This window comes from Lampetra planeri, chromosome 5, assembly GCF_965212315.1.
Source record: "Lampetra planeri chromosome 5, kcLamPlan1.2.h2, whole genome shotgun sequence".
Lineage (NCBI taxonomy): Eukaryota > Metazoa > Chordata > Hyperoartia > Petromyzontiformes > Petromyzontidae > Lampetra > Lampetra planeri.
In genome coordinates this window covers 19,016,577-19,044,082 of record NC_136111.1, presented here as the reverse complement: position 1 = coordinate 19,044,082, position 27,506 = coordinate 19,016,577, and the positions used below count along the sequence as shown (strand labels likewise).

Below are 27,506 nucleotides of genomic sequence, written 5' to 3'. Positions count from 1 at the left end.
CGCTTCCTCGTGCACTCGTCCGCAGCGGTGCGCGCACGCAGACACGGCACAGATTCTCTCTCCCCAGCCCTCGTTGCTCACCGAGCCCTGCAGGACTCGCTCGCTCACGATCTCTCACAACCCTCCTCCCTCTCTCCCTCCCCCCTCATCCTTACACCGCGCGCCGCTGTTTGGTTAGATTTAATGAAATATGTCGATGGTCCGGATTGCCAGCTAGTCGCGCCAACACATTAGGAGCAGCAGCAGCAACATCAGCGGCAGAGGAGGAGGAGAAGTCACCGGTTGCTGTGCGCCATGCAGCGAGGAGTTGGAAGGCGAGGAGGAGTAGGAGGAGGTGGAAGAGGAGGCGGCGGAGGAGGAGGAAGGACGAATTGTGGTTTGAAGTCTGTCTGAGCGTCTGCCGTGTGTGCTCCCCTCTGTGACTCACTCCTCGTCCCGTCGTGCTCGGCGTCGCACGTATAAAAGCCATCGTCGGCAAGAACATCAACATCATCATCAGCAGCATCATCAGCAGCAGAAAATTTGCTCCCTTTACCCGTTGGCGTTACTCGGCATCTGTGCAAGACACGGGGATTGTGGTTTTTGTGGAACGAACTTTTGCCGAGACTGACTTTTGAGTTTCGAGTCGAGGTGAAGATGGAATTTCGAGCGGGCCTCGTGTGGCTTCTGTGCTCCCAGTGTCTGGTGCGCGCCGAGCAGGTGAGCTTGTTGTTGTTGATTGTTGTTGTTGATTGTTGTTGATCTTGTTGTCTTCAGGTGTTCTCTTAACTGATCGGTTTGGAGTGAAACGTCGAGCGTTGTACGATTTTGCGAGGGCAATAAGCACGCACAAAAATGATCATCCACCGGTGTAGCCACGAGCCGGACTGTGTTGTCAGCGAGCACCCATTACAAGTCGTCACGACAACGCGTGTGCTAATTTGAGGCGGAGTCGAACTAGCTGCCTGCCCGCCCGGAGACTCGGGATAAGTTGTGATCATGCCCGCAGCGCATTGCGCGAACCACCGCACAAGAACCCCAGCACCCAGATACATAGACAGAGATCATCCACACGTCCTTGACAGACTGTCAGCGAGCACCTATGAAGGCTACCGGCACGGCACACGAGAGGGGGTGGGTGGCCAAGACCACGCCCGGCCGCCTTTGTCTCCCCCAATGGCGATGTTCACTGCACACCGCACCAGGTACTCATTTTGAGGCCGAATCGACCTTAGGGTTGGCCCAGGAACCAGGTTCAGAAAATCGTCGTCGGTGGATGGCCGCGAGCGGGGATTTTGAACGCGCGAGTTTTATAGCCACGGGCTCGAATCGCGCGCTGCTGCTGCCTATACCGCGATGCGGTTTCGCGTCATTTCATTTTGCTTTGTAGCCGTGTAAATCGTTCACCACCGACATTGGTGGGCCCAGTGGAGTCGATGCAGACACGCCAGCAGTGGATCGGCATCGCTCTTCAGCTGCCAGCTGTGGGTTTGGGTGAGAGGATCCGTGACCGAAGCCTCAATTGCAAGGGCTTTTATTTTTTTTACACATACAAAACATGTGCGTGTGTGGGTGTGATGTAGTAGTGGTAATGTTGCGCTTAGCGCTACGCTGCGCTACGAAGCCGGCGACCCGAGTTCGATTCCCGCTCACGGCCAACATCGGTGACGATTATCTGAACCGGTCCTGGGCCTCCCCTAGGTCGACTCGGCCTCAAATGAGTACCTGCTGCGATGTGTAGTGAACATCGCCACTCGGGGAGACAAAGGCGGACGGGCGTGGTGCTGGCCACCCACCGCCTCGTGCCGTACCGGCTTTAATAGGTGCTCACTAACAGCACTTGCCTCAACAGTCTGTTAAGGTTATACGGGGGATCTTTGTCTTTGTTATATATGTAAGGCTGTGTTGATGACGAAAGTGCCGAGGTTGCATAAAATGCGCCTCAAGGATCATGAAAATCCAGGTGCGTGAGAGAGCGAGCGTGTGTGTGTGTTGTGGGGGAGCGGTGGTGTAGTGGTTAGCGCTCAGCTGCGTTACGAACCCGGCGACCCCGGGTTCGATTCCCGCTCACGGCCAGCACCGGTGACGATTATCTGAATTGGTCCTGGGCCTCCTCTAGGTTGACCCGGCATCAAATGAGTACCTGGTACGATGTGTAAAAATATCGCCACTGGGGGAGACAGGTGGCCGGGCGTGGTGCTGGCCACCCCACGTCCTCGTGTGCCGTTCCGGCCTTAATAGGTGCTCGCTAACAGCACTTGCCCCAACAGTCCGTTAAGGATACACGGGGGATCTTTGTGTTGTGGAGAGCGGTGGCGCAGTGGTTGGCGCACTGTTGTAATGAACCCGGGCCGCATGAGATCCATTACCGGTCACGGCTGGATGAGCATTGGCGAGTCGATCCTGGGTTTCCCGAAATCGACTCTGGCCTCAAATGGAGTACAGCACCTGGCACGGTGTGTGTGTGAGAGCATCCGCACGGGAGAGACAAAGGCGGCCGGGTGACATTCGTGTGAGTAACATCAGCCCCCAGCCACGCGTGTCGCGTCGGCCTCCAAGAGGTGCTCGCTAACGAGACTTGTGCCTCTGCAGTGTGCGAGGCTATCCGGGGTAGCTTTGTATTTTTTTTTCCGTCTCGTTCACGTGCACGCGAGAGTCGGAGTGAGTTTGTGTGCGCGCAGCTGCGTTCCCGTCTCTGGGCTTCCCCTAGGTCGACTCGGCCTCAAATGAGTGCCCGGTGCGGGTGTGTAAACGTCGCCACTGGGAAGGGAGACAAAGGCGGCCGGGCGTGGTGTTGGCCAGCCACCCCCTCGTGCGCCGCGCCGGCCTTCATAGGTGCTGCTCGCGAACAGCACTTGCCCCGACAGCCTGTGAAAGGTTATGCGGGGGATCTTTGTCTTTGCGATTTGAATGTGGAGTTGGTGGCGCACCGTGGTTAGCAGTGTTCTGAGAACGAGTTCCATTCTCCACCACGGACAACATCGAACCCGGTCCTGGGCCTCCTCTACGTTGACTCGGCCTCAAATTACTACGAGGTGCCGTGTGCAAAAAAAAATAAGAATTGGGGAGACAAAGGCGGCCGGGGGTGGTTCTGACCACACCACCACTATGCCACCACGTGCACCGTTCCGGCCTTTGATATAGCTTCTCGCTGACAGCACTTTCGCCGCCGTAACTCACGTAGGCTACACGGAGCGTCTTTGTCTTTGTGTTTAGACGCGCGTCTGTGTGTTCCAGTGCGTGTTCTGTGAGAGCGAAACGCAGTGAATGCGTGTCTGGAGAGATGAATGTGTCTTTATTTAAGCAGATAATGGCCCCCAGAGATAGACATCTCCCCAGCACGGGTGAGCTCCTACATATACTGTGCATCTGTGCGTGTGAGCATGTGAAGTATGCGTGCGTGTGTGTGCGGGCACGTGTGTGTGTGCGTGTGTGTGCGTGTGTGTATGTGTGTGCACGTGTGTGTGCGTGTGTGTGCACGTGTGTGTGCGTGTGTGTGCACGTGTGTGCACGTGTGTGTGCGTGTGTGTGCACGTGTGTGTGCGTGTGTGTGTACGTGTGTGTGTGTACGTGTGTGTGTGTGTGCGCGTGTGTATGTGTGCGCGTGCACGTGTGTGTGTGTGTGTTGGACAATCGGTGGTGTAGGGGTTAGCGCGCTGCGTCTACGAACCCGGCCACCCGAGTTCGATTCCCGCTCACGGCTAACACCGGTGACGATCATTTTATCCTGGGTCCTCCTCTAGATTGACTCGGCCACAAATGAGTAGCCGGTGCGACGTGGAAGACATTGACACGAGGGAGACAAAGGCGACCTGGCGTACTGACGGCCACCCACCCAGAGTTTGTTGAAGGCTATAGGGGAGATCGTTGTCTTAAGTCTTTAAAAGTGTCTCTGTGCTCGCTTAAGAGCACTTGCCTCCACGGTTTGTATAGGCTATTGGGAGACCTTTGTCTGTGTGAGCTCCCACATACACTGAGCATCCGCGCGTGTGTGTGTGTGGCAATGTGTGTGTGTGTCTGCCTGTGTTAGACAATCTGTGTGCACGAGTTGTATTGTGAGATGGTGCGTGTGTATGTGTGAGAGAGAGTTTGTGCGTTAGTGAGCGTGAGAAGGGGTGTGTGTGCGTGAACGTTTGTGTGTGCTAGTGCGTGTGTGTTACTTTGTGTGGGAGCGGTGGTGTAGCGGTTAGCGCTACGAACCCGGCGACCCGAGTTCGATTCCCGCTCACGGCCATCACCGGGGAAGATTATCTGAACCGACCCTGGGCCTCCCCTGGGTAGATTCGGCCTCAAATGACGTTAGGAAGACAAAGGCGGCCGGGCGTGGTGCTGTCCACCCACCCCCTCGTAACGCGTACTGGCCTTCATAGGTGCTCGCTAACAGCACTTGCCCCTTCAGTATGTTAAGGCTATATGGGGGATCTTTGTCTTTGTTTATACACGAGCTGTATAGTGCGTGTGTGTGTTGGTGTGCGAGTGTATGTTATGTGTGTGGCAATATGTGTGTGTGTCTTTGTGCTCACCACTAGGGAGACAAAGGCGGCCGGGCGTGGTGCTGGCCACCCACCCCCTCGTCGGCCTTCATAGGGGCTGCTCGCTCACAGCACTTGCCCCAACAGTCTGCTAAGGCTTTACGGGGGATCTTTGTGTTTGTGCGAGTGTGAATTGCGGTGTGCGATTGGGGTCGTTTTACGCGTCCAACAACAACCGCCATCAAGTGGTGGTGGCGTTTGTGCCAGGCTAGGTGCACTTTGGGGCCCGCTGGCGGGAGGTCACGCAACAAACCCAGGTGCCATGGGTTGACTGAGCCGACTTGCAGATGACTCGCAATGACAAAGATCCCCCGTATAGGCATTGCATACTATTCGGGCAAGTGGAACGATCACACTGAACGCACATGGTCACACAACCAACTTGATGTATACGTGCAAACACAACCTTAACTGGCTGTGGGGGGCCGTGGATCGGTTCGGATAATCATCACTGGCGTTGGCCGTGAGCTGGAATCGGTCTCGGGTCGGCGGGTTCGTAGCGCAGTGCGATAACCATTGCACCACCGCTCCACACACACACGCGCGCGCGCGCGCGTTCACACACACCCCACTTAGTACACAATAGAGTACAGTAATTACAATACCTTCCGGCAATCTTCTTTGTTGTGCGCTTTACCGCATCACGCGTGTGTCGTGTGCGTGTATGTACACGCATCTGACCACGTTCCCTTCGGTGAGCTCCTCAGGCAGGCGAGGCTGCGTTGGCTGTGTCATGCACGAAGCCCTCATGCCCAGCCACCGCAAGCCCAAGCAGATTATTTTTGGTGGGATATAGAGGGGGCTAAACAGGCGCGGATCGGGCTTGAGAAGAGATGGAGCTGATGCGCTACGGGAGGATATGGAGCTGAGTGGACTTGCCGATAAATGGCATCAGCCGGCGTCAAGATCGGCCTCTGTGGAGGAGAGGCTCGTGAAGGACGCTTCTGGGCATTTGGAGGCAGTCGCCCTCCAACAAGGAGTGGAGGGCCAGGCGAATAAAACGCAGCGAGTTGGTGGTGCTTTCTCTGCCAGTCATCTCAATCGGTCAACCCTTGGCACCTGGGTCTGTCCCGTGGCATCCTGCCAGCAGCGAGCCATCGACACTTTACGTGGCGTCAAGGTGCACCTAGCCTGGCACAAGCGCTGTGGCGAACTTTTGAACCGGTCCTGGGTCACCTTGAGGTTGAATCGGTTTTCAAATGAGGGAGGCAATTGTCGTTAGCGAGCACCCATTATGAAGGTAGTGGGTGGTGTGGTCAGCGATGTTGAACATTAGCATGGGGAGACAAAGGCGGCCTCGGGGGGGGGGGTGATGTTTGGCACACACCACACCCTTTCGGGGGCTGCGGCGGGCCCTTTAATATGCGCTTGAGCTAACAGCACTTGCACTCAACAGTCTGTTGAAGCTACGCGGGGGATCTTTATTGTCATGCACGCGCGCGTGTGTGTGTGCACGTGTGTGTGCACGTGTGCATGTGTGTGTGTGCGCGCGTGTGTGTGTGTGTGCGCGTGTGTGTGTGTGCACGCGTGTGTGTGTGTGTGTGTGCACGTGTGTGTGTGTGTGTGTGCACGTGTGTGTGTGTGCACGCGTGTGTGTGCGCGCGTGTGTGTGTGTGCGTGTGTGTGCGCGTGTGTGTGTGCGTGTGTGTGTGTGCACGTGTGTGTGTGCACGCGTGTGTGCGTGTGTGTGCGCGCGCGTGTGTGTGCGAGTGTGTGTGTGTGCGTGTGTGCGCGTGTGTGTGCACGCGTGTGCGTGTGTGTGCACGCGTGTGTGTGTGCGTGTGCACGCGTGTGTGTGCACGTGTGGTAATGCGCAAAAGTGGGGGAGTGGTAGTGCAGTGGTTAGGGCGCTGCGCTACGAACCCGGCGACCTGAGTTCGATTCCCGCTCACGGGCCAACACCAGTGAGGGTAATCTGACCGGTCATGGGCCTCCCCTAGGTCGACTCGGCCTCAAAAGAGCACCTGGTGCGGTGTGTAGTAAACATCGCCACTGGTAGGGAGACAAAGTCGGCCGCGCGTGGGGGGTTGGCCACCCCACCCCCTCGTGTGCCGTGCCGGCCTTGATAGGTGCTGCTCGCGAACAGAACTTGCCCCCCCCCAGCAGTCTTTATATCGTTTGAAAGCTCGGCGGTTTCCGTTTATTCCGTCAACTAAAATGATGAGAGCCTTTCAGAAGGCCTGAATCAAACAAGTTATAGAAAGTGGACCCCCCTCCCCCCCTCCTCAGATGTGGGGGGTCAAAAGTTGATCCATCAGGGTCACAACAATTGTCGAGCCCGCCCCCTCCAATTTTTTTTCACCCCACACCACCAACCAAATTTTTTTTTACATTTATTCTGTAGGTATATATGCCTACACACCCTACATACAATAGAGTCGGTAGGATCTGCACACATTTGGGGGGCGGGGGGGGGGGCGCGAAGAGGAGATCAGTGGGGGCGAGGCGCGAGCCGACGAGAATCTCTCCGCAGGAGTTGGAATGAGGCGGTCGTCGGCTGCCCCATCGGAGTTTGTTAAAAGGCTGCACGGGGGGGGGGATCTTTGTCGTTGGCGCCCTTGGGAACCCTTCAGCACCTAACCCCACACCCCCATTCCTCCCCCTCGACTGCCACCTAATTACGCAGAGGCCCCTCCCGCTGACTAATTACCCAGAGACCCCCCACCGCGTGGTACAAATCGGATCCAGCGCGCCGATCCCCCCTCCTGAAGCGAGCCTTCGTCTATGACGCCGCCTTCTTCATGATTCATTGCTTAATCATTTATTTATTTTGGTGGCCTGGGGCATCCCCCCCCTACACACGCACCCCTCCCCCCACCCTCCCCTCCCCTCCACCCTCCCCCGCACTACTCCCTCCCCCCCACCCTCCCGCGTGTCGCCACGGCCCCTGCCGCTGTTGACCCGCCGACTCGCGAACTGGGGGGGCCCGTATGGGTTCGCACCCCCCCCTCTCGCCTGGAATCCCTGTAATGGTCCGCGCGCTGGACCGGCAATCCCAGAGGCCGCCTGTTCGATCTCACGGCGCGGTGGTTGAGACGTCAAATTAATGGTGCGCTTTGTGTTGCGATCGAAACGTCGTGAGTTTTTTGGTTTTTAAGTATTTTTAAAATATTTTTATTTTTTATTATTTTTCAATTAAATTTTCTATCTACGTGACCTCACCGAAAGAAGCATAGAATATGAATGGTGCGAGTTTCTTAAATCCGCTCACCCGCCAAGCGAGCAGGCACACTTGGGTCACGGGCAAGGCAGTAGTCGAGCACACGCGTAGGTGCTGGTGGTGGGGTGAAGTGTGGGCACTCCGACGTCTTCCAAGACGGACTGGTGAACTTGGGAGCCGCAGGTCTCTGATGTCCCTTCTATAGTAAGAAGACTCTCTGGGGCTCCTCCTCTCTCCCGAAGGAGGGACTTTCCTTCAGCAGGGGAGCCCGAGAGCCGTTGCTGGGGTCTCCTCCTTCATCGTCGACCTTTGCTGATCTACGTTGAGGGAGGCGAAATGCTTCCCCACCTGATGACGGACGCTTGTGTTGTGCCCGAAACGTCGTGATTTATTTTATTTTCTACCTACGTGACTTTACCGAAAGAACCAAAGAGTATGGATTCCTGCAGTTACGAAAGCTTCAAATCAAGGTTGGAGGCGAAATGGTTACAGGTGGGGGAGGGGGGGATTCATAATGGACGTATCGGAGACACTGAGGGTCTGGGTTCGAATCCGTGGTGATAAAAAACCAACCCAGGATATTCAAGTGTAGTGGAGTTTTGTTTGGCCTCAGACATGTTACCAAGACCCCGTAGCCTCACAGACAGATCCATAGACGACCACAGAGCCAGACGGACTCGCATCGAGACCCGTAGACTCGCACGTGGAACGAAATGGGCTGAAACCAGGGTTCGAAGTGTGAGTCCATCGTCTGAGTCGGGTGTATGTATGTTGAACTTTTTTCGCACCGTACGTAGCCAACCATGCTAATTTGTCACCAATGACTGCGTGCACACACAGACACATAAAAAACAATAAGCACGATAAATCCGCATTGTAAATTCAGCTTCGTTGCAGCTCAGACCATTGGCGCGTTGCGCTGGGTACGTGGCGAGCACTGCGCAGGGTACGTGACAGGCATGGGGCCCCGAGGCGCATCGGAGGCGATTGAAGCGGGGGTGGGTGGGGGGATAGCCTCGGAGCTTCCCTGCGATTTCACCTCTTTACTCTGCCCCCGTTCTTTAAAGACGAAACCAAACCATTTCATTTTACCAGATGAAGCCCTATCGAGCTACTTAGCACTTATTTTTTTCTTCCAGAGGCGACCTGCCCCGCACACGATGATAGCACCATTAAAGTGGCTCATCACACTTGTTTACCTTTATTCACCATTGGAACCTCATTTGCCAGAAGAAAAAATATGAGAATAGTTTTTTTTACCCTTTTATCTGGCAACAAAACTGACACTTTTTTTTTACAAGGAGTCATGTTTGCATAGACCACAATACCTGCAGTCGTAATGCAAACAAAAAACACAACTCTGATAATGTATGCACTGTCCTTGAAGTTGATTGGTCCACACCCGAGACAGATTTTCTTAGAGCCTAGTCTCACATGGTGTTGGACCAGATGACGCCAAAAGGCGCACAACTCAAAGACAATGGACCATCAGAGTATGAGAGCTCAGGGTAAGCTGTCAGTTTTGTTGCCAGATAAAAGTGTAAAAAACCAATTATCATACCTTTATTCAATTTGTCACACGGGCGATGATGATGATGATGAATATCACGACGGTCCCGTTTAGCAAGTTTCCCGGATATTTTAACACGGGAGATCAGTGGTGCTGCGTGAGCGCTTGGCAACGAAACAAAGAGACAACTGAAATCAACGTCAACATTGCAGGGAACGAACACACAGGGCCCTTAATGAATAGGGGGAACAACCCTGCTGTCTCTCTCTCTCTCTCTGTCGACGCGAGGGTTACGTTCTTGCAAAACGCATTCGCGATGGGGGAAAAAAATTGAGTTACGTTCCTACTACCAGTCAACATGGGGGTGGGGGGGGGGGGGTAAATGTTTACTAACGATGACTACAATCAATAAATAATACATTTAAAATAATATTTGCTTTATTACCTTTGGTGAGGATGATGATGTTCATGATGATTTGACGATGGGGTGAGGTGGTGGTAATTGTGAGGCAACTCCTCGGCAGGATGCGGGGTGTTTGATAACAAAGCCGCGCCGTTTTGTTCTCATATTTAGCGCTCTGGGGGAGCGCTCAGCCGCGACATTATCCCCGAGAGCGACTTGCGTCGGCGTGCTTTTATTTCCCGTTTTTAATGGACCTCGCAATCGACTCGTTGTAGACCAAAAAAATGTATATTATTATAAAAAAAAACTGAAGTCAACCGTAATAAGTGCGCGTACGAAGTCAAGATGCACAAGAACGAATTCATGGAGAGGAGGAGGAGGAGGAGGAGGGGGGGTCATCGCGACACTTGAGCATTCAGCGGGCAGCCGTGGGGGGCCGCGCGCGTGCGTGCCAAATCTTCGCCGGCAATTTCACTTGGAACAATTCTGCGCGCCACCTGTGGTATCTGTATTGCACGAGTAAACACAAAACGAGAATGTGGGATTTATAGCCTAAACTCGATTTTTTATTTTAACCTGGTAAGGCCCCCTACCGAGGTATGTAGCTTTTTCTGAGAAGCAACCTCGCCACACATGCTTGCTCAGCGGAAGTGGCTCATCGTGGGGAAAAGTCTGAGCAGCCAGATACTCTAAACGCATGATTCTAAATGTGCGGGGGGGGGGGGGGACGGGAGGACGCGGGAGAAAAGTCTACGCGACCGCGGGGAGAACGTGCAATCTCCAAATATACAGCAGCAGGCGTCAGGGTCGGGATCAAACCCACGATCACCTGTGTACCAGGCGAGGTAGTTAACATCTCCTAGCCACCGTGATGATGATGTGAGAGAGACACGCAAACTCCAAACATACAGCAGCAGGCGTCAGGGTCGGGATCGAACCCACGATCACCTGTGTACCAGGCGAGGTAGTTAACATCTCCTAGCCACCGTGATGATGATGTGAGAGAGACACGCAAACTCCAAACATACAGCAGCAGGCGTCAGGGTCGGGATCGAACCCACGATCACCTGTGTACCAGGCGAGGTAGTTAACATCTCCTAGCCACCGCGGCGCAGCGTGGGTGGGGGGGCAAAGCCAGAAGGAAGCCGGTTAAAAATCCACGCGACCACCACGGGGAGAGGGGTGGAGGGAGAGAACACGCGGCACTCCGCGTGCACTACAAGAAGCACCGTCGGAGCAGTAGGCGAACCTAGGCGCTCGCCAGCGGCAGAGAGCTCGCGTCTCCGCAGCGCCCTCGAACCACGACGTAGTGAGACTTTTCACGCTCAGAGACTTCCACTTGGAACGTCCTTCGGCGCGTGGCGTGACGCGGAAAGCACGGTCGTGATAATGTTTAACGTTAAAAACGTGTTGATGATGATAATGATAATACTTATAAGGAGGACGATGATGTTGATGATCAGTGTCCGCGACATTATTATTTTTTGACAAATATTTCTACAAATGTCACACCACGGATTGCATAACGCACGTTGAGGATGACGTGACGGCAATGTAAGCGTGCAGGAAATAATAATAATAATCACCATCATCATGACAACGGTGTTTGTGAGGGATGGCGGTGGTGTATGTGGTGAAGCACACTGTGCCACGAATCCCGACAAACCTTCGAGTGCTTTGGAGAAATGCAGTGAATTATTTATTTTTCGATTTAAAGATTTCGTGACTGCAGGGATTCATCTTCTTGGTTCTTTCGGTAAAGTCGCGTAGAATTGTATTTAATTGGTTTATTTTTATTATTATTTTATTATTTCCCTTCTACGTGACTTTACCGAAAGAACCAAGAAGATTTATTATTTATGTTTATCGAAGACAATCGCGGGGACGGCCGTGCAGTGGGCAGACGTCTTGCGCTGCCCCATCGGCGTCGGCGGCATCACGACCGAGGGAGGCGAATTACTCGGTTCACCGATGGCAGTGGGCTACGGCGCGTGGTGTGCCGTGTGCGCGTTGAACCTCTTTTGCGCCGTACGCAGCCAAACGTGGCTAGTCGGAGATGCGGAGGAAGGCCAAGAAACTAAACGCGAAATAAAAAAAACGCGTAGGAGGCTTTCGCGACCAGTGTTATTCATAATGAAGGTGTTTGTGGTTAGATGGCGTGCGTGTCAATGTGGCGTGACCCTCCACCACCCGACATAGTCAGTGAAGGGTTGTCACGTAAACAACGCGCCAACCCCCATCGGTGTGTTGGAGAGCAAAATCAACAATCTCTCCAACACACCGGCGGGCTGAAGTAGCAACTAATTGGCGCGTTGTTTACGTGACGAAACTTACTGGCCGTGTCGGGTGGTGGAGGGTTACGACACATTTATACTTACGCGATCTAACCCCAAAAAAACTATTATTATGAATAAACACAAAAAGCAGTTCTAAAGATGATTTAAACGTGCAATAGCTCCCCAGTGCCTTCCTAGTATCGGAAGCAAGAAGCGTTCCAGACGGCCGCGGAAGCGCATCTGAAAGCGCCGCGCGATGCGGTGACCACCGTATTTGTTCGATGGCCGAGCCAACATCCGCTGCGAGGATGAACAGATAATCACGATCCTTGGAGTCTGATCTTGGAGCGACCCCAATCAATCCCCGTGTGGCACGGTGTTAAGTTCGAAGCGTGGACTCGATTGCACTTGTAGCCACGTTTGCAGCTGTCCCGTCCAGAGCATCGGAATAATAATTAGCACTTGTATTTACACATTCGTAACGTTCATCGCGCAGCTACGAAACACGTGTGCAGTGGATGGGTGGTGACAGAAAGCCAGCGGTTAGACCGACTCCGATCCGCGCACTATCGATCTCTGGTGCATGGGTCGGGTGGATCAGAAACGCGGCCGTGGACAAACGACATTGGAACATGAGCTGAGAAGTGCGCAAAGACGCACGTAGAGGTTCATGTTTGGACAAAATCGAGAGCCGGAGAGAAACGCGTGGATTATAGACAAAGATCCCCCCCCCCACGTTTCTAACAGACTGCTAGGGCAAGTGCTGTTAGCGAGTAACACCTATGAAGGCCGGCACGGCACACGAGGGTGTGGGTGGCCAGCACCACGGCCAACCCGCTTTTGTCTCCCGAGTGGCGATGCTTTCACACGGCACCAAAAAACTAATTTGAGGCCGAGACGACTTAGGGGAGGCCCAGGACCGGTTCAAATAATCGTCGCTGGTGTTGGCCGCGACACCACCACCGCTCCCTGCAGGCGAGGCAGCTGTAGAAGTGGGGATTCGGCGGGCAGCGCCGCTGGAAGCGATGACGGACCGTGGTCGAGACTGAAGACGGAGTGGCAGCACAAAGGAGGGGAGGAAAGATTCCCATCGCCGCCGAGATGGATCGCTGAGATGAGCTCGTGTGCGGGAGCTCATCCCACTCCATTGCGAGAGACTGACAAAGCAAAACCCCCTCTTGTAACCTGAACACAATGTTGGGGCACGTGCTGTTAGCAAGTGCTTAATGAAGGCCGGTGGTGGGTGGCCAGGACCATGTTTGCACACCAATTGACCGACTCTCTGCATCTCACCCATGTTTCACCCATTTGTCACACATGTCTCACATGTCTCACCCATGGCTCACCCATGTCACCCATGTGCCACCCATGTGTTACATATGTGTCACACATGTGTCACCCATGTCTCACTCATGTGTCTCACATGTCTCACCCATGTCTCACACATGTCTCACCCATGTCTCTGTGCGGCAGGCGCAGGACACGAGTTTGCCCCGCGAGCTGCTGGACATGTTGGCTCACGCGGACATCCGGAGCATCGGTGACCTGCAGCGCCTCCTGGAGATTGACTCCGTAGGTAAAGGCGCCGAGGGACACTGCGTGCCCCCTCCCCCACACCCCCGCCCCTCATCCTCCACACCACCCCGCCCCCTCAACCCCCCCACACCCCCGCCCCTCATCACCCACACCCACACCCCCCGCCCGTCATTTTAAGTTACGCTCTCTAACCGAAACAACTTTCAGATTAATAATATTGGTCGTGAAAGCCTACGTGTTAAATCGACAATAAAAGTTAAACATTCGCCTTCGAAATAAAAAAAAAATCGATGCGATCTGCGACGTTTCGGGCAATGGCCCTTCTACAGCACAGAGACGCCAGTGGTGGAGTCAAGTCTTCCTTCTCCTACACCCTCTCCTCACCCCCACCCCTCCCCTCCATCCCCCACCGCCCCCCCCATTTCCCCCCAACCCCGCCCCCTGGAGTAACGATTAATCGACGGATCGAATATGAAGGTTCCAAGCGTCGAGTTGCGGAATCGATTATTTACGTCACAGGCGTGGGGAACCTTTTTCTGCCAAGGGCCATTTGGATATTTATAACCACATTCGTGGGCCATACACAATTATCAACTTAAAAATCAGCCTGTTATATTTGCTCACACATTTAATTAACTCGCCCCTAATGTGATGGCTGGAACAGACCGAATGATTTCGCGGGGCCTTATACGGCCCGCGGGCCGGACGTTCCCCATTTTACGACGTGCTTTGTGCTCTTATAATTTAGTAGATTCGCAGCGCAATGCAATCCTCTCCATTGTCTACGGACACAGACACCCAACACATTGGTCAGCAACACTTTGTGGCCCAAAACGGAACGAGTGTACGAGTGCTGACGTTTCGGGCACACGACCCCCTTTTGTCCCCCCACAGCGCATTTTAGTTTACAAAAGATTGGCACCATCTGGTATTGATGCACAGACGCAGTTGGGGTGATTGAAGGAGTTCAGAAGAATCAGAAGTGTTTTATTGATTCATTTCCCCGACTATGAAGCCCATTGGGGCTAAGAAGCTCTTCGACGATTCCCAAGACTCTGCGAGTCACTCCGGTTCCTCGCCGATCGCTCCGTCAATCGCCCCCCTCCCCCCCATCGCTCTTCTATCGCTGCCGCTAGGATGGCGACTCTCCTCCTGTGTTGAGGACTCGGTCCATACAGGACTGACCGTTTCGTCTCATCCGCCACCACCACCATCACCACGCGTCCGAGACGGGAGAGTGTGAGAGAGAGCGAAGGGAGAGCAAAAGGAGAGCGAGAGTGAGGAGAGTAACCAACGGAGCGGGGAGAGGGGAGTGTGTGAAGAGGGGTGAGAGAGTTGTGGGGGAAATGAGGGCAGAGTAATAAAGGGGGGGGGGGGAGAGAGTGGACGTGGGGGGGGGGAGTGTGAGAGTTGGGGAAGAGCGTGAGGGGGGAGACACGGGGAGGTGGGGGAGTGAGCGGTGGTGTAGCGGTTAGCGTGCTGCGCTACCACGAACCCAGCCACCCGAGTTCGATTCCCACTCACGGCCACCAACACCAGTGACGATTACCTGAACCGGTCCTGGGCCTCCCCTAGGTCGACGCAGCCTCAAATGAGTACCTGGTGCAGTGTGTAAACATCGGCCCTAGGGAGACAAAGGCGGCCGCGCGTGGTGCTGGCCACCCACACCCTCGAGTGCCGTTCCGACCTTCATAGGTGCTACTCTCTCACAGCACTTGCCCCAACAGTCTGTTAAGGCTATACGGGGATCTTTGTCTTTGGTGGAGTTATCGTAGAGAGGGGAGGGTGGAAAGGAGGGGGAGGGTATGAGAGAAACGGAGCATGCGAAGAAGGGAGATCTCAAAGAGATTCATGAAAGTGAGAGGGGAGAGGCAGGGAGAGTGATATACGAGAGAGAAATGGAAAGGCACAGGGAGATTGTGAAAGTGAGAGAGCGAGAGAGAGGGAAAGACTTTGACTTTTAAACAACTTTTATTGCCGCCAGCAGCAGCAACAGCACTGGAGGCGATTTCGATATGAAATACACAAAGTCACCAGCAAACAAATGAAAAGAAACGCTCCAAATCGACGCGCTGTGGCGCTAAAAGCACCACGCACAATACAAAAGAAAAGTCACGTGGTGGTGGTGTCATCGCGCACGCCATGGTGACGAGCGAGCGCTTCAGAAGGTGAACACGAGGGTGCCGTCCACGCTGGTACAGAGAGGGGCTTTTCCGGCTCCCCAGCGTTCGAAGAAGGGAGAGAGAGAGGGTGGGAGAGAATGTCGGAGGAGAGCGCCCAGAGAGTTAAATGGGCAGCTCGTTGGGCCGTGGTGAGGTCACCACGGGGTCGCGATGGGTCAGCGACTTAGGAAATTGGTGCGAGGTGCATTCCAGTGACTCTGATCTTCCATATCCATCCTCATTATTGAACACCGATTATGATAATTACTATTTATCTCTATTAGCACAATGCCCTTTGTTATTTACCCAGTCAAGTCTCGCAAGAGTCTCAAGAATCCCCTTTAAAGTGGAGCATGGATTTGGCCGGGGCTTTTTTCTTTTTTTAAATACGTTTCCTTGACGTGCGAAGAGAACAGAGAACCCGGAGCAAACCTACCGGCATCCGTGCTCATCACTCCGCACAGATGTATTCACGTTGCTCGACTGCCAAATTTTGCCCCTCCCCTCCTTCCACATACAATCTACAGTCTGTGTGTGTCAGCCTTAATAGTCGCTTGATAACAACACGCGCGTGGATGGAGCGTTGGCGCAGTGGTGAGCGCGCGCTGCGCTATGAAACTGAATTCGAATCCAGGGCCACATTAGTGGCGAGCAATATCTGTGTCTCAAGCGGTCTTGGTCTGCCCTCACCCCAATACCAAACCTGTACTGCCCAGCGTGGTGAAGTACGGTCAAACAACACCCCCTCGTGGCGTACACGGCACGGGGCAGCCTTCATCCAGCAGTGGATAGAGGAAGGGCTGTCGATTCGTATGGATTGACAGCACGTATCCCTGCAGTCTGCCCACAGGGCTAAGCGAGACGTGTGTGTGTGTGTGCGTGCGCACTTGCCCCAACGGTCTGTTAAGGCTACACGGGGAACCTTTGTCTTTGTGTTTTTCTGTCCGTGTGCCTCCACAATCAGAGCGGCCGGGTTCAATGCCGGCGTCGGTGCGGGCGCGCGGCGTGGAGCCCGGAGCGGCGGGGAACCGGACACGGGCTGCACGCTCCGTACGGAGCCTCGGTGAGATGGGGCTAATGGTGGCGATGATTGTGGTGGTGGCGGCGGTGGTGACGTTGGTACCAGCGGTGTCAAGATCGGCCTCGAAATATGGAGGACGCACATGAAGGGACGCTGCTGCTACTGGCCAGCTGGAGGCAGTCACCCTGCAACAACAACGGAGGGCAGAGGAGCGACGCTCACAACAACGAGCGGAGCGCCGGGAGGATAAAATAGAGCGAGCTGGCACAGTAGGGGGGGGGGGGGTACAGCTGGTTGCATCTGGCAGTCATCCGAGTCGGCCAACCCATGGCACCTGGGCCTGTTCCGTGACATCCTGTCAGCAGCGAGCCTTCGACACTTTACGTGGCCTCAAAGTGCACCTAGCCTGGCACAGGTGCCGTGGCAACGTCACCGCCACTTAGCGGCAAATGGCGGCTGTTGTTGATGATGGTGGTAGTAGAGGTAGTTGGTGGTGAATGATGGTTAGCAAGTAGGGGTGGTGATGATGGGGTGGTGAAAGTTGTGCTGTTGCTGATTGATGAATGTGAAAGTTGGAGTTGATGGGGGGGGGGGTTGGTGGTGATGCTGTTAGTGGGGAGCGATGGTGTAGCGGTTAGCGCGCTGCGCTACAAACCCAGCGACAATTATTTAAACCGATCCTGGGGCTCCCATAGGTCGACTCAGCCTCAAATAAGTACCTAGTGTGGTGTGTAAACATCGCCACTGGGGAGACAAACGCGGTCGGGCGTGGTGCTGGCCACCCATCCCCTCGTGTGCCGTGCTGGCCTTCATAGATGCTCGCTAACAGCACTTGCCCCTACAGTCTGTCCAGGCTGTAGGGGGATCTTTGTCTTTGCTGCTGGTAGTGGTGGTGGGTGATAGTGTTGTTGCTGATGGGGATGTTGCTGCTAATGGGTCATGATGATGTGATGGTGATAACGGTGACGGTTTTGTGTGCCGAGCCACACCACCCTCCTTAGGATTAAGACAAAGATCCCCCGTATAGCGTGAGCAGACTATTGGGGCAAGTGTGGTGAAAAACAGATACTCACGCTCACGTTCTCACACGTTCTCACTCGCGCACACATACATGCTCACACGTGCTCACACGTGCTCACACGTGCTCACACGTGCTCACACGCACTCACACGTGCTCACACATACATGCTCACACGTGCACACACGTACTCACATGCACTCACACGTGCTCACACATACATGCTCACACATGCTCACACGTGCTCACACGTGCTTGCACGCACGCGCGACGAGTGGGGAGGACTGGGATGCTGTGACCGTGGCGTGCCGCCCGTCGCATGATTGATGTCCTCACAGATTTTTATCAGCGGCGCGGACAATGATCCATTGAGTACGGTACGAGTTTCCACACTCGCGTGTGTGTGTGTGCGCGCCTCTGTGTGCGCATCTGTCTATGTGTGTGCGCGTGAGTGGACGAGTCTGTGTGTGGCTGTGTGTGTGTGTGCGCGCCTCTGTGTGTGTGCGCATCTGTCTGTGTGTGTGCGCGTGAGTGGATGAGTCTGTGTGTGGCTGTGTGTGTGTGTGCGCCTCTGTGTGTGTGTGGCTGTGTGTGTGTGTGCGCCTCTGTGTGTGTGCATCTGTCTGTGTGTGTGCGCGTGAGTGGATGAGTCTGTGTGTGGCTGTGTGTGTTTGCGCGCATGTGTTTATATTGGGAGCGGGAGTGTAGCGGTTAGCGCGCTGCACTACGAACCTAGCGACCCGGGATCGATTCCCGCTCACGGCAAACACCAGTGACGATTATCTGAACCTGTCCTGGGCCTCCCCTAGGTCGACTCAGCCTCAAATGAGTACCTGGTGCGATGTGAAAATATCGCCGCTAGGGAGACAAAGGCGGTCGGGCGTGGTGCTGGCCACCCACCCCCTCGTGTACCGTTCCGGCCTTCATAGGTGCTCGCTAACAGCACTTGTCCCTACAGTCTGTTAAGGCTATACGGGGGATCTTTATCTTTATATTGGGAGCGGGAGTGTAGCGGGTTTAGCGCTGCGAACCCCGGCGACCCGAGCTCGATTCCTGCTCACGGCCACCAACAGCGGTGACGACGATGTGATCCGGTCCTGGGCCTCCCCTAGGTCGACTCGGCCTCAGATGAGAAACCTGGTGCGGTGTGCAAGCATCTCCACTGGGGAGACAAAGGTGGCCGGGGGTGGTGCTGGCCACCCCCACCCCCTCGTGTGCCGTGCCGGCCTTTCATAGCTGCTGCTCGCGAACAGCACTTGCCCCAACAGTCTGTTGAGGCTACACGGGGGAGGAGGAGCAGGGGGGGGACCTCGTTTGCCTTTTGTTTGGAAAGAATTGTGGTGAATACAGCGCTTCGAGTGGCTGCAGGGCTCACGTGACCCTGTTAATGTCTAATAATGTAATATGATGTCGACTTCGTCTCCTGAGTGGTAGGGATCAACTGCGGCATGTGGGCCCCAATTGGTCTCGCGCCACCAGCACTGTTAACCGGGTCTCTCGTCTCCCACCTCCCCCACCCCTCCCATCTCCCCCAACGCTCTCACCTCCCCCACAACTTCCCACCCCTCCCACCTCTCCCACCTCCCCACCCCTCCCACCTCTCCCACCTCCCCCACAACTTCCCACCCCTCCCACCTCCCCCACCTCCCCACCCCTCCCACCTCCCCCACCCTTTCCACCTCCCTCACCCCTTCCACCTCTCCCGCACCTCCCCCCCCCTCCCACGTCTACCCCCCCCCCTCCCACGTCTACCCCCCCCTGCACGTGCTGATCGTCGCGGCAGCCGAGGAGGCGACGGCGGCCGTGTGCCGCGTGCGGCCCGTCTCCCTGGAGATCCCCAGGTCCCAGATCGACTCGACGTCGGCCAACTTCCTGGTGTGGCCGCCCTGCGTTGAGCTGCCTCGCTGCTCGGGCTGCTGCAACACGCACAGCGTGCGCTGCCAGCCGTCGCGCACGCGCCACAAATACGTGAAGGTGGCCCGCGCAGCACACCCCGCCGACCTGCGCAGCCGCACCGCGCCAACCACACAACATCGCCCCAACCGCCCTGACCAACCACACAACACCGCACCAGCCGCCCTGACCAACCACACAACACCGCACCAACCGCCCTGACCAATCACAGAACACCGCACCAGCCGCCCTGACCAATCACAGAACACCGCACCAGCCGCCCTGACCAACCACACAACACCGCACCAACCGCCCTGACCAATCACAGAACACCGCACCAGCCGCCCTGACCAATCACAGAACACCGCACCAGCCGCCCTGACCAATCACAGAACACCGCACCAGCCGCCCTGACCAACCACACAACACCGCACCAGCCGCCCTGACCAACCACACAACATCGCCCCAACCGCCCTGACCAATCACAGAACACCGCACCAGCCGCCCTGACCAATCACAGAACACCGCACCAGCCGCCCTGACCAATCACAGAACACCGCTCCAACCGCCCTGACCAATCACAGAACACCGCCCCAACCGCCCTGACCAACCACACAACACCGCACCAACCACCCTGACCAATCACAGAACACCGCCCCAACCGCCCTGACCAACCACAACCCACCCGGCACCAACTGCCCTGACCAATCACAGAACACCGCCCCAACTGCCCTGACCAATCACACAACACCGCACCAGCCGCAAATCACCGTGCCCACCGCACTGCCCAACCGCAAGCCACCATACCAACCGCTAACATTGCGTGACGTCATGTTGAATTGTATTTCATGCACTGCGATGTATATTGCAGTGCATCACGTGACATTGCATCATGCGTACTGCATTGCATCGCGTTGTGTTACCATCACGTCACATCGTGTTGCATAGCATTACGTTGCGTTGTACCGAATCACAGTTCATTACATTTTAATGCATCGCACGGCAAATGTGTTGGATATTTACATTGTATAACATGACGCCGCGCGACGCATGCCATTGCATGGTGTGGATGTGGTTATGGGGGGCATGGAGGGGGGAGTGTAGCGGTTAGCGCACCAGGCTTCCCCTAGGTCGACTCAGCCTTAAGCGTGGTGTTTCCCACCTGCACACACAGAAACAAAATATTTAATGACACTGAAGGAATCCGATGAGCTATGAAGTTCTTTTTCCCGCAGATGTCCAAAAGGGTGCACTGGGCGGTGGGGGGAGGGGGGGTCCAGAAAGTTACAGAAACAAACAACAACGAGAGGAACACGACGGAGGAGCACCGTCGCTCACTCACTCGCTCGCTCGCTAAAACGGCACTCGCCCCAACGGTGCGTTTCCAACATTCGAACTCTGACTCCCTTCGTCTCCGCCAGGTGGCCAAGATCGAGTACGTGAAGCGACGCACGCTCCTCAAGGAGGCCCTCGTCAAGCTGGAGGAGCACCTCGACTGCACGTGCGGCTGCCTTGCCGGACACGGGGACTGCCGCGACAGCGACGGTAACGCCAGCGGCCTCCCACCGCTCGCCTCTCCTCTTCCCCGCTCGCTCGCTCGCCCCGCCTGGGCGCTAGACTCCCCGGGCGGCAGCATCGCCAACACCACCAACGCCGCCATCAATGCCAATACCCCCCGCCGCACGGTGACGTCACCGCGGCGCCTGTACCAGGCCGGGTGCACTTTGAGGCCACGTGAAGTTGTCGAAGGCTCGCTGCTGGCAGGAGGTCACGGGACAGACGCAGGTGCCATGGGTTGACTGGCTGAGATGACTGGCAGATGCACCAGCTGTGCCCCCTACTGTGCCACCACCACCGCCACCACCACCACAATCGCCACCACAATCACCACCACCACCACAACCGCAGCCACCGCGACGGTCATCGATAGCGAGGTGTTCGTTGATGGAGACCGACTCGTCATTCATTGATTTACAGGCAGTTTCATTCGTTCATTGACTCACAGACAGTTGGCTTTGTTCATTGACTGTCAGTATGACTCGTGCATTGACTCACAGGCAGTTTGATTCGTTCATTGAACACTGCTGCAGTTGCAGCTACAGCTGCAACTGCAGCAGCTACAGCAGCTACAGCAGCAGCTACAGCTGCAGCAGCTGAATCCCCACAAATTTTGGCGCAGCGCGCGGTGGGACCGTGGCCTTGAGGTGGGGGGAGATGGTAGTGGGGGGTGTGGGGGGGTGTGGGGGGGGGGTCACGCACGCAGCCTGAGTGGTGGAGGTGGAAGGCGGAGGGAGATACGGGGGGGGGGGGTCATTGTGACGTTGCCCGAGGGGAGGCGAGGGGTGTGGAGGAGGAGGTGGGGGGGGACTGGGGGGGAGGGGGGGATGTCACTTTGTGAAGTTGACGGGGCAGTTGTTTAAATCCAGAAAGCCGCAGGGATTGGGGGAGGGTGGAGGTGAGGATGTTGAGAGGGCGGGAGGGAGAGAGGGAGGGGATCTCTGTGACAGCGTTGGCGTCTCTCTTGGAGGTTTAAGTGCCGGGAAGGGAGGGAGCGACTCTCCTGGCGAGGTAGAGCGCCTGGTCGCGGTGACGCTCCATGGAGTGGCTCTGTCGTCCGCCCCCCACCACCTCCCCCCCCGCCATTTAAAATAATCGAGCGAATCGTTTCACTTGCACTCATCATCATCATCCTCATCACCCCCCCCCTTCCCCGCCAGTCGTGGAACGCTGCGGTGGTGATGACGATGACGCCTGCGCGTCGCGCTCGGGCGAGCAGACAGACGGGCAATGGAAACAGAGCGAGAGAGAGAGAGACAGCGAGAGAGAGAGAGAGAAAGAGAGACAGCAAGAGAGAGGGGGAACAGAGAGAGGGGGGGCAGAGAGAGGGGGGGCAGAGAGAGGGGGTACAGAGAGAGGGGGTGCAGAGAGAGGGGGTGCAGAGAGAGGGGGTGCAGAGAGAGGGGGTGCAGAGAGAGGGGGGGCAGAGAGAGGGGGAGCAGAGAGAGGGGGGCAGAGAGAGAAGGAAGGGGTAAGGAGAGCAGAGCGGAACATCTTTTGTGAAATCTTTCATTTAAAAGGGGGGGGGGAGGTTACGTAAAGCAAAGCATAAAAAAACACGCACAAAAAAAACTAAATGATGAACGAAGCAAAGTGCCGACTACATCAAGCATCTTCTTGTTTCCACTGATCGTAAAAAAAAGAGAGCGAGAGAGAGAGAATGTTGTTGGCGAGGTGCCAGTCACGGCGTCCTCGTTAATTATCCGCGCACCTTGCGAGGGAGGAACGCGAAAAACCTGTAGCGAGTCCACGGGGTGGGTGGGGGGGGCACGGAGCTCGGCCAAACACAGCCTGGGGAGACGCGTACATGGAAGGGAGGAGAGGGGGGGCGAGAGGGGGGGGTGCAGGGCGAAGAGAGGTTGGTGTTGTACATCCTCCCCCCCTCCTCTCCCCCCCCAGCCTGATAGCAGCGCCTCTCCCAGCGCCTCTCCACTTCCCTGGTTCTCAGGACCTCGGTACCGCGTTGCGGTCCGTTGATTGCTCTCCTTTGACTGAGGGGGAGGGGGGGGGCTGGAGTGGGAGTTGTGGGCAGGGGGGGATATTGCGGATGTCACTGACAGGGGGGGGGGGGGTTCGTTGTTTTGTAAATGAGACGAAGTCGCCTTTCGGACCAAGATGTCTTCTCAAACCACAGCGATGCGCGCGACGTCTTTCGGGATTGTCGGCCAGCTGAAGCGCTCCCAATCGCCGCGCGATCTCGGCCGGGTTTTGAGTTCCGTCGTCACGTGACGGCTCCGGCGCCTCCCGCAGGGGGGGGGGGGAGTGGTGCCTCGCGCCCTTTCTCGTGTACGGTGGGAAAGAAGTTTGTTCGGGACAAGTTTTCTAGTGCTGGGGAGAAGATAAAAAAAACACTCCTCGGAGCCGAGGTGGAGGGAATAATGATGATAACGATGATGATATAACAACAACAACGCACAAGACCGATGGTCAGTGGCCAAACTGGGACGATAATATTGCCCGAAGCTGCGGAGCTGCACGCTTTGTTCTGCCGCAGTCTGTGGACGAGGTGTGATTCCAAGGAATGTCTTCGCTGCTCGTGTGATGCGTGGTTTTGAGATGAACCTGATCGACTTCTTTTACAAAGGCCGGCTCGACTTTGTCCTCTGCGAACCTTTTTTTTCTTTCACAATTGAATTTTTTTTGTGGGTTAGATCACGCGAATGTAAATGTTGTGTCGTTAAACCACCACTCAACACAGGTTTGTCACGTAAACAAAACATGCCAACTCGTTACTAGTTGAGCACACCGGTGCGTTGGAGAGTAAACCCACAACATTTGAACAATTCGCGTGCGCCGTTTCACCACTAATTACAACCAGCATAATTGGAACCTCCTTTGCCAGCAGCAAAATATGATAATTGTTTTTTTACCCTTTTATCTGGCAACAAAACTGACACCTTTTTTTACAAGGAGTCATGTTTGCATAGACCACAATACCTGCAGTCATAATGCAAACAAAAAACACAACTCTGATAATGTATGCACTGTCCTTGAAGTTGATTGGTCCACACCCGAGACAGCTTTCTTTAGAGCCTAGTCTCACATGGTGTTGGACCAGATGACGCCAAAAGGCGCAAAAGGTGTCAGTTTTGTTGCCAGATAAAAGGGTAAAAAAACAATTATCATACAACCAGCATCATCAGGCGGACAGCCAGAGTATTTGCTGCTGCTGATCCATGGGAGTCGGGGTTTTAATTTCTCGCTCGATTTGCTTCCGTGTCGCTGGGGAGACTGGGTAGACCGGGGCATACGGCACGTGACCAGTGTCTTGGATGTCGGCGTGGCCCCCTGGGTTGCGGGTAAATCTTCCGTGTCGCCGACTCGGGACGGCGAGACCCCGGCTGGAATGTTGATCCGTGGAGGAGGAGCTGACGGCTCCGAGTGACCAACTCGTGCTCATATCTTCTCCACTTCCCCTTCCTTCTCTCCCTTCCCTGCTCTCCTCCTGTCCCTCTGCTGCTGCTCGTCCTCATCCCCCCACCCCCCCCCCCCTTCAATCCTCAAGGTCCCAATGAATCTCAGCACTGCCAAGACGGCCTCTGCGGGAAAGGTGAGATGCTCGCACACCGTGGGAAGGGCCTTCCCACCTCCCCGCAGGGATTGTGGTGTTCATAGTCATGGAGGGTGGATGGGAGTGCGAGATCGGTCTCAGATCTGCCACCCCCCCCCTGCCCCCCCCCCCCAACACCGATCGGTCTCTGCATTGTGCCCCGAGTTTGTTCCGTGGCTCAGGGGCTCTGTTGGTAATGTGGTCGATCCATGGTGGGGGTGGGGGGGGGTACACTCGCTCGTGCCATCGAAATGGGTAATTCATACCGCTGGCTCAGCGATGTCGGCATGGGAAGAGTCGCCACCCCAACCCCCACCCCCCCCCCCCATGCTGATGTATGTAATGTTGAACTTCTTTCGCACCGTTCGCAGCAAACCGTGCCGACTGGGAAGATGCTTTCAGATTGTTTTGTGAAAAAATCGTTTGCGAGTCAGAGCGGCGATGAGCTCGATAGAAATATACACGAATATTTTTTCATTTACGAATGTATCCCCCTCCCCCATAATTCCCCCCCCCCTCTACCACTCCGTTTGTTTCCAGGTGTCAGATGATGTTTGTTACAGCCAGCGGATCGCGCGCACACAGCGAGAGAGACGGCTGCCTGCCTCGTCCCCCCCCCACAACTTCTTCCTCCGCCCTCCCCGCTCCGCCCACGTGACCTCCGTTGTGACGCCACCAGCCCCCGAACCCGGCAGCTCGCGCACGTGGCACGAACTGCGGCTCGGACGGTGACGAGCGACGGGGTCCGAGGGACGCACGCGGCGAGAGAGAGAGAGAGATGGAGAGGGACTCGCGAAGAAATCGCCGCTGCTGCCGAACCCCCGAACCCTGGAACCCCTGATCACGGACCCTGGCGAGCGAGAGGGGGAGGCCCCGGGGCGGGGGTGGGGGTAGGGGTGGGGGGAGCGACGGTGATGTGCCGGTGCGGGAGAGGGAAGTGATTGCAGAAGACGACGCCGGGAGAGAAGGCACAATGCGAGAGGGAGGAGACGTTGCGAGGACGTTTGCCGTTGTAAGAACAGGAACGGGAAGGGGGGAGAATGGCCGCGAGAGAGCGGAACGAAGCATGGGATGGCGACAACGACAAGGGGTGGGGAGGTGGGGGGTGGGGGGGGGATCAGGGAGTGGGGGCATGAGAGTGCTGGGGCGTGAAGCGCTACCGAGGGTGGGAAGAAGAGAGGAGACGGAGCGGACGAAGTGCGAGACGGGACACTTGAGCGGAAGGCAAGCGAGTCCCGAGTGCTCCCGGGGCGAGTCTCTAGTACTCTGGGGTGAGCCCCGAGTACTCTGGGGCGAGAGGCGTTGGACTGGGTGGGGGTTGGGGGGGGACTGGAGGAGCCGAACCTTAGCCCTCCCCCACCTTCCCTGGCACGACTCTGGGCAGTTTGCGGAATCACAACACGGAGAGAAACGCCGAGGCTTGGGAGAGACGTGGAAGGGTTTGCGTGGTCTGGGGTGTAGGAGGGAGAGGTGAGAGCCCTCTTCGTGCCGTTGAGGTTCACGAACGCGGCATCTGCAGATGCCCCCCACCCCCCTGGAAACTGCTCGTGTTGGGCGACGCAGCAGGTGGTGGGAGGGGGGGGGCGATCCAGGGGGGGGAGCGATGAGGTTGTTGGGGAGGAGGGGGGCTCTCATCGCTTAGGGGGGATGGGGGGGTGATTTCATGGTCGCTACGGTGAACGTTTTTTATTTTATAATTTTTTAAAACCTAAGATGTTCTTTTACTCCACGGGCTCTAAAGTCCGTCTATGGTTCTGCATTTGTCTACGGGAACGACGCGTCGATTATAATCGATTCTTTCAGCTGTCGGTGCACGGAATTCGATTGTCGTGGATGATTGCTCGCGGCTTGTGGCAGGGAGAGAGAGAGAGGAACCGATTGTTGTTGTTGTTGTTGGTTCGATTATCGTATCGAGTCGTGACTGAATCGCTGCTACTGCTGGTGGAGGTGATGAATGGTGATGGGTGTGGTGAGTGGTGGTGGTGAGGGTTGAGGTTAGGGTGAGGGTTTGTGGTGAGGGTTGTGGTTATGGTGAGGGGTTGTGGTTCGGGTGAGGGTTGTGGTGAGGATTTGTGGTTAGGGTGAGGGTTGTGGTGAGGGTTGAGGTTATGGTGAGGGTTTGTGGTTAGGGTGAGTGCTAGGGTGAGGATGTTGGTAGTGAATAGGGGATTGACCACGGCTGGTGATGTTGCTGCTGCTGGTAATGATGACGAATGAATTAACGCTCCACACCGATATGTCCCAGCCCTTCGTGGCCACAATGATGGCCCCACATCACTCTATCCCCGGGCGAGGCGTTTAAACTTGTTTTTGTGCCATAGAGCGTGGCGCGTGCTTGTTCTTGTTGTTGTACCGCGTTATTTTCCTTTAAAAAACAAAAAAGTGTATTTACAGAAATACCAGTTAAGCCGTCGCTCGTATTTCGTTTTTTTACGAGCGTTGCTAATATTCGAGCTTGTCGCTCTGTTAAATTGTATCGGTGCCAGTTACTCAGAGCTCACCTCTCAATCTGCAGACTGTTGGTTGCGGGCAGCAACTTATGAAGGCCGGCACGGCACACGATGTTTACGACACACCGCACCCAGGTACACATTTGAGGCCGAGTCGAACCGGTGGGAGGCCCAGGACCGGATCAGATAATCGTCACCGGTGTTTGTGACCGTGAGCGGGAATCGAACTCGGGGCCGCTGGGTTCTTCGTAGCGCTAACCGCTGCACTACTACGCGCTAACCACAACTTGATAACACACACGCACGCGCGCGCACACGCCACGTGTAGACCTCTTTTATGCTAACCGGCGCGTGCATCCTTCATTGGCACTCTTCACCAATCAATCCACTTCTGTTATCATTTCCCCACATGGCCACGCAAATGAACTCGGGTCGTTCACTCGCTCCGGCATCCACTTT

At 55.8% G+C, this 27,506-nt stretch overlaps 1 protein-coding gene across 1 annotated transcript; it reads left to right on the top strand.

The window, feature by feature from the left end:
* LOC144719218 (platelet-derived growth factor subunit A-like) lies at positions 1-25,458 on the top strand. Its single transcript, XM_078595105.1, has 7 exons — positions 1-699; positions 13,334-13,436; positions 16,523-16,621; positions 19,381-19,571; positions 20,912-21,035; positions 24,553-24,597; positions 25,138-25,458. Exons 1-7 carry the CDS (start codon positions 637-639, stop codon positions 25,146-25,148), a joined length of 636 nt encoding a protein of 211 aa, XP_078451231.1. The 5' UTR covers positions 1-636; the 3' UTR covers positions 25,149-25,458.
* Positions 25,459-27,506: the final 2,048 nt, after the last annotated feature.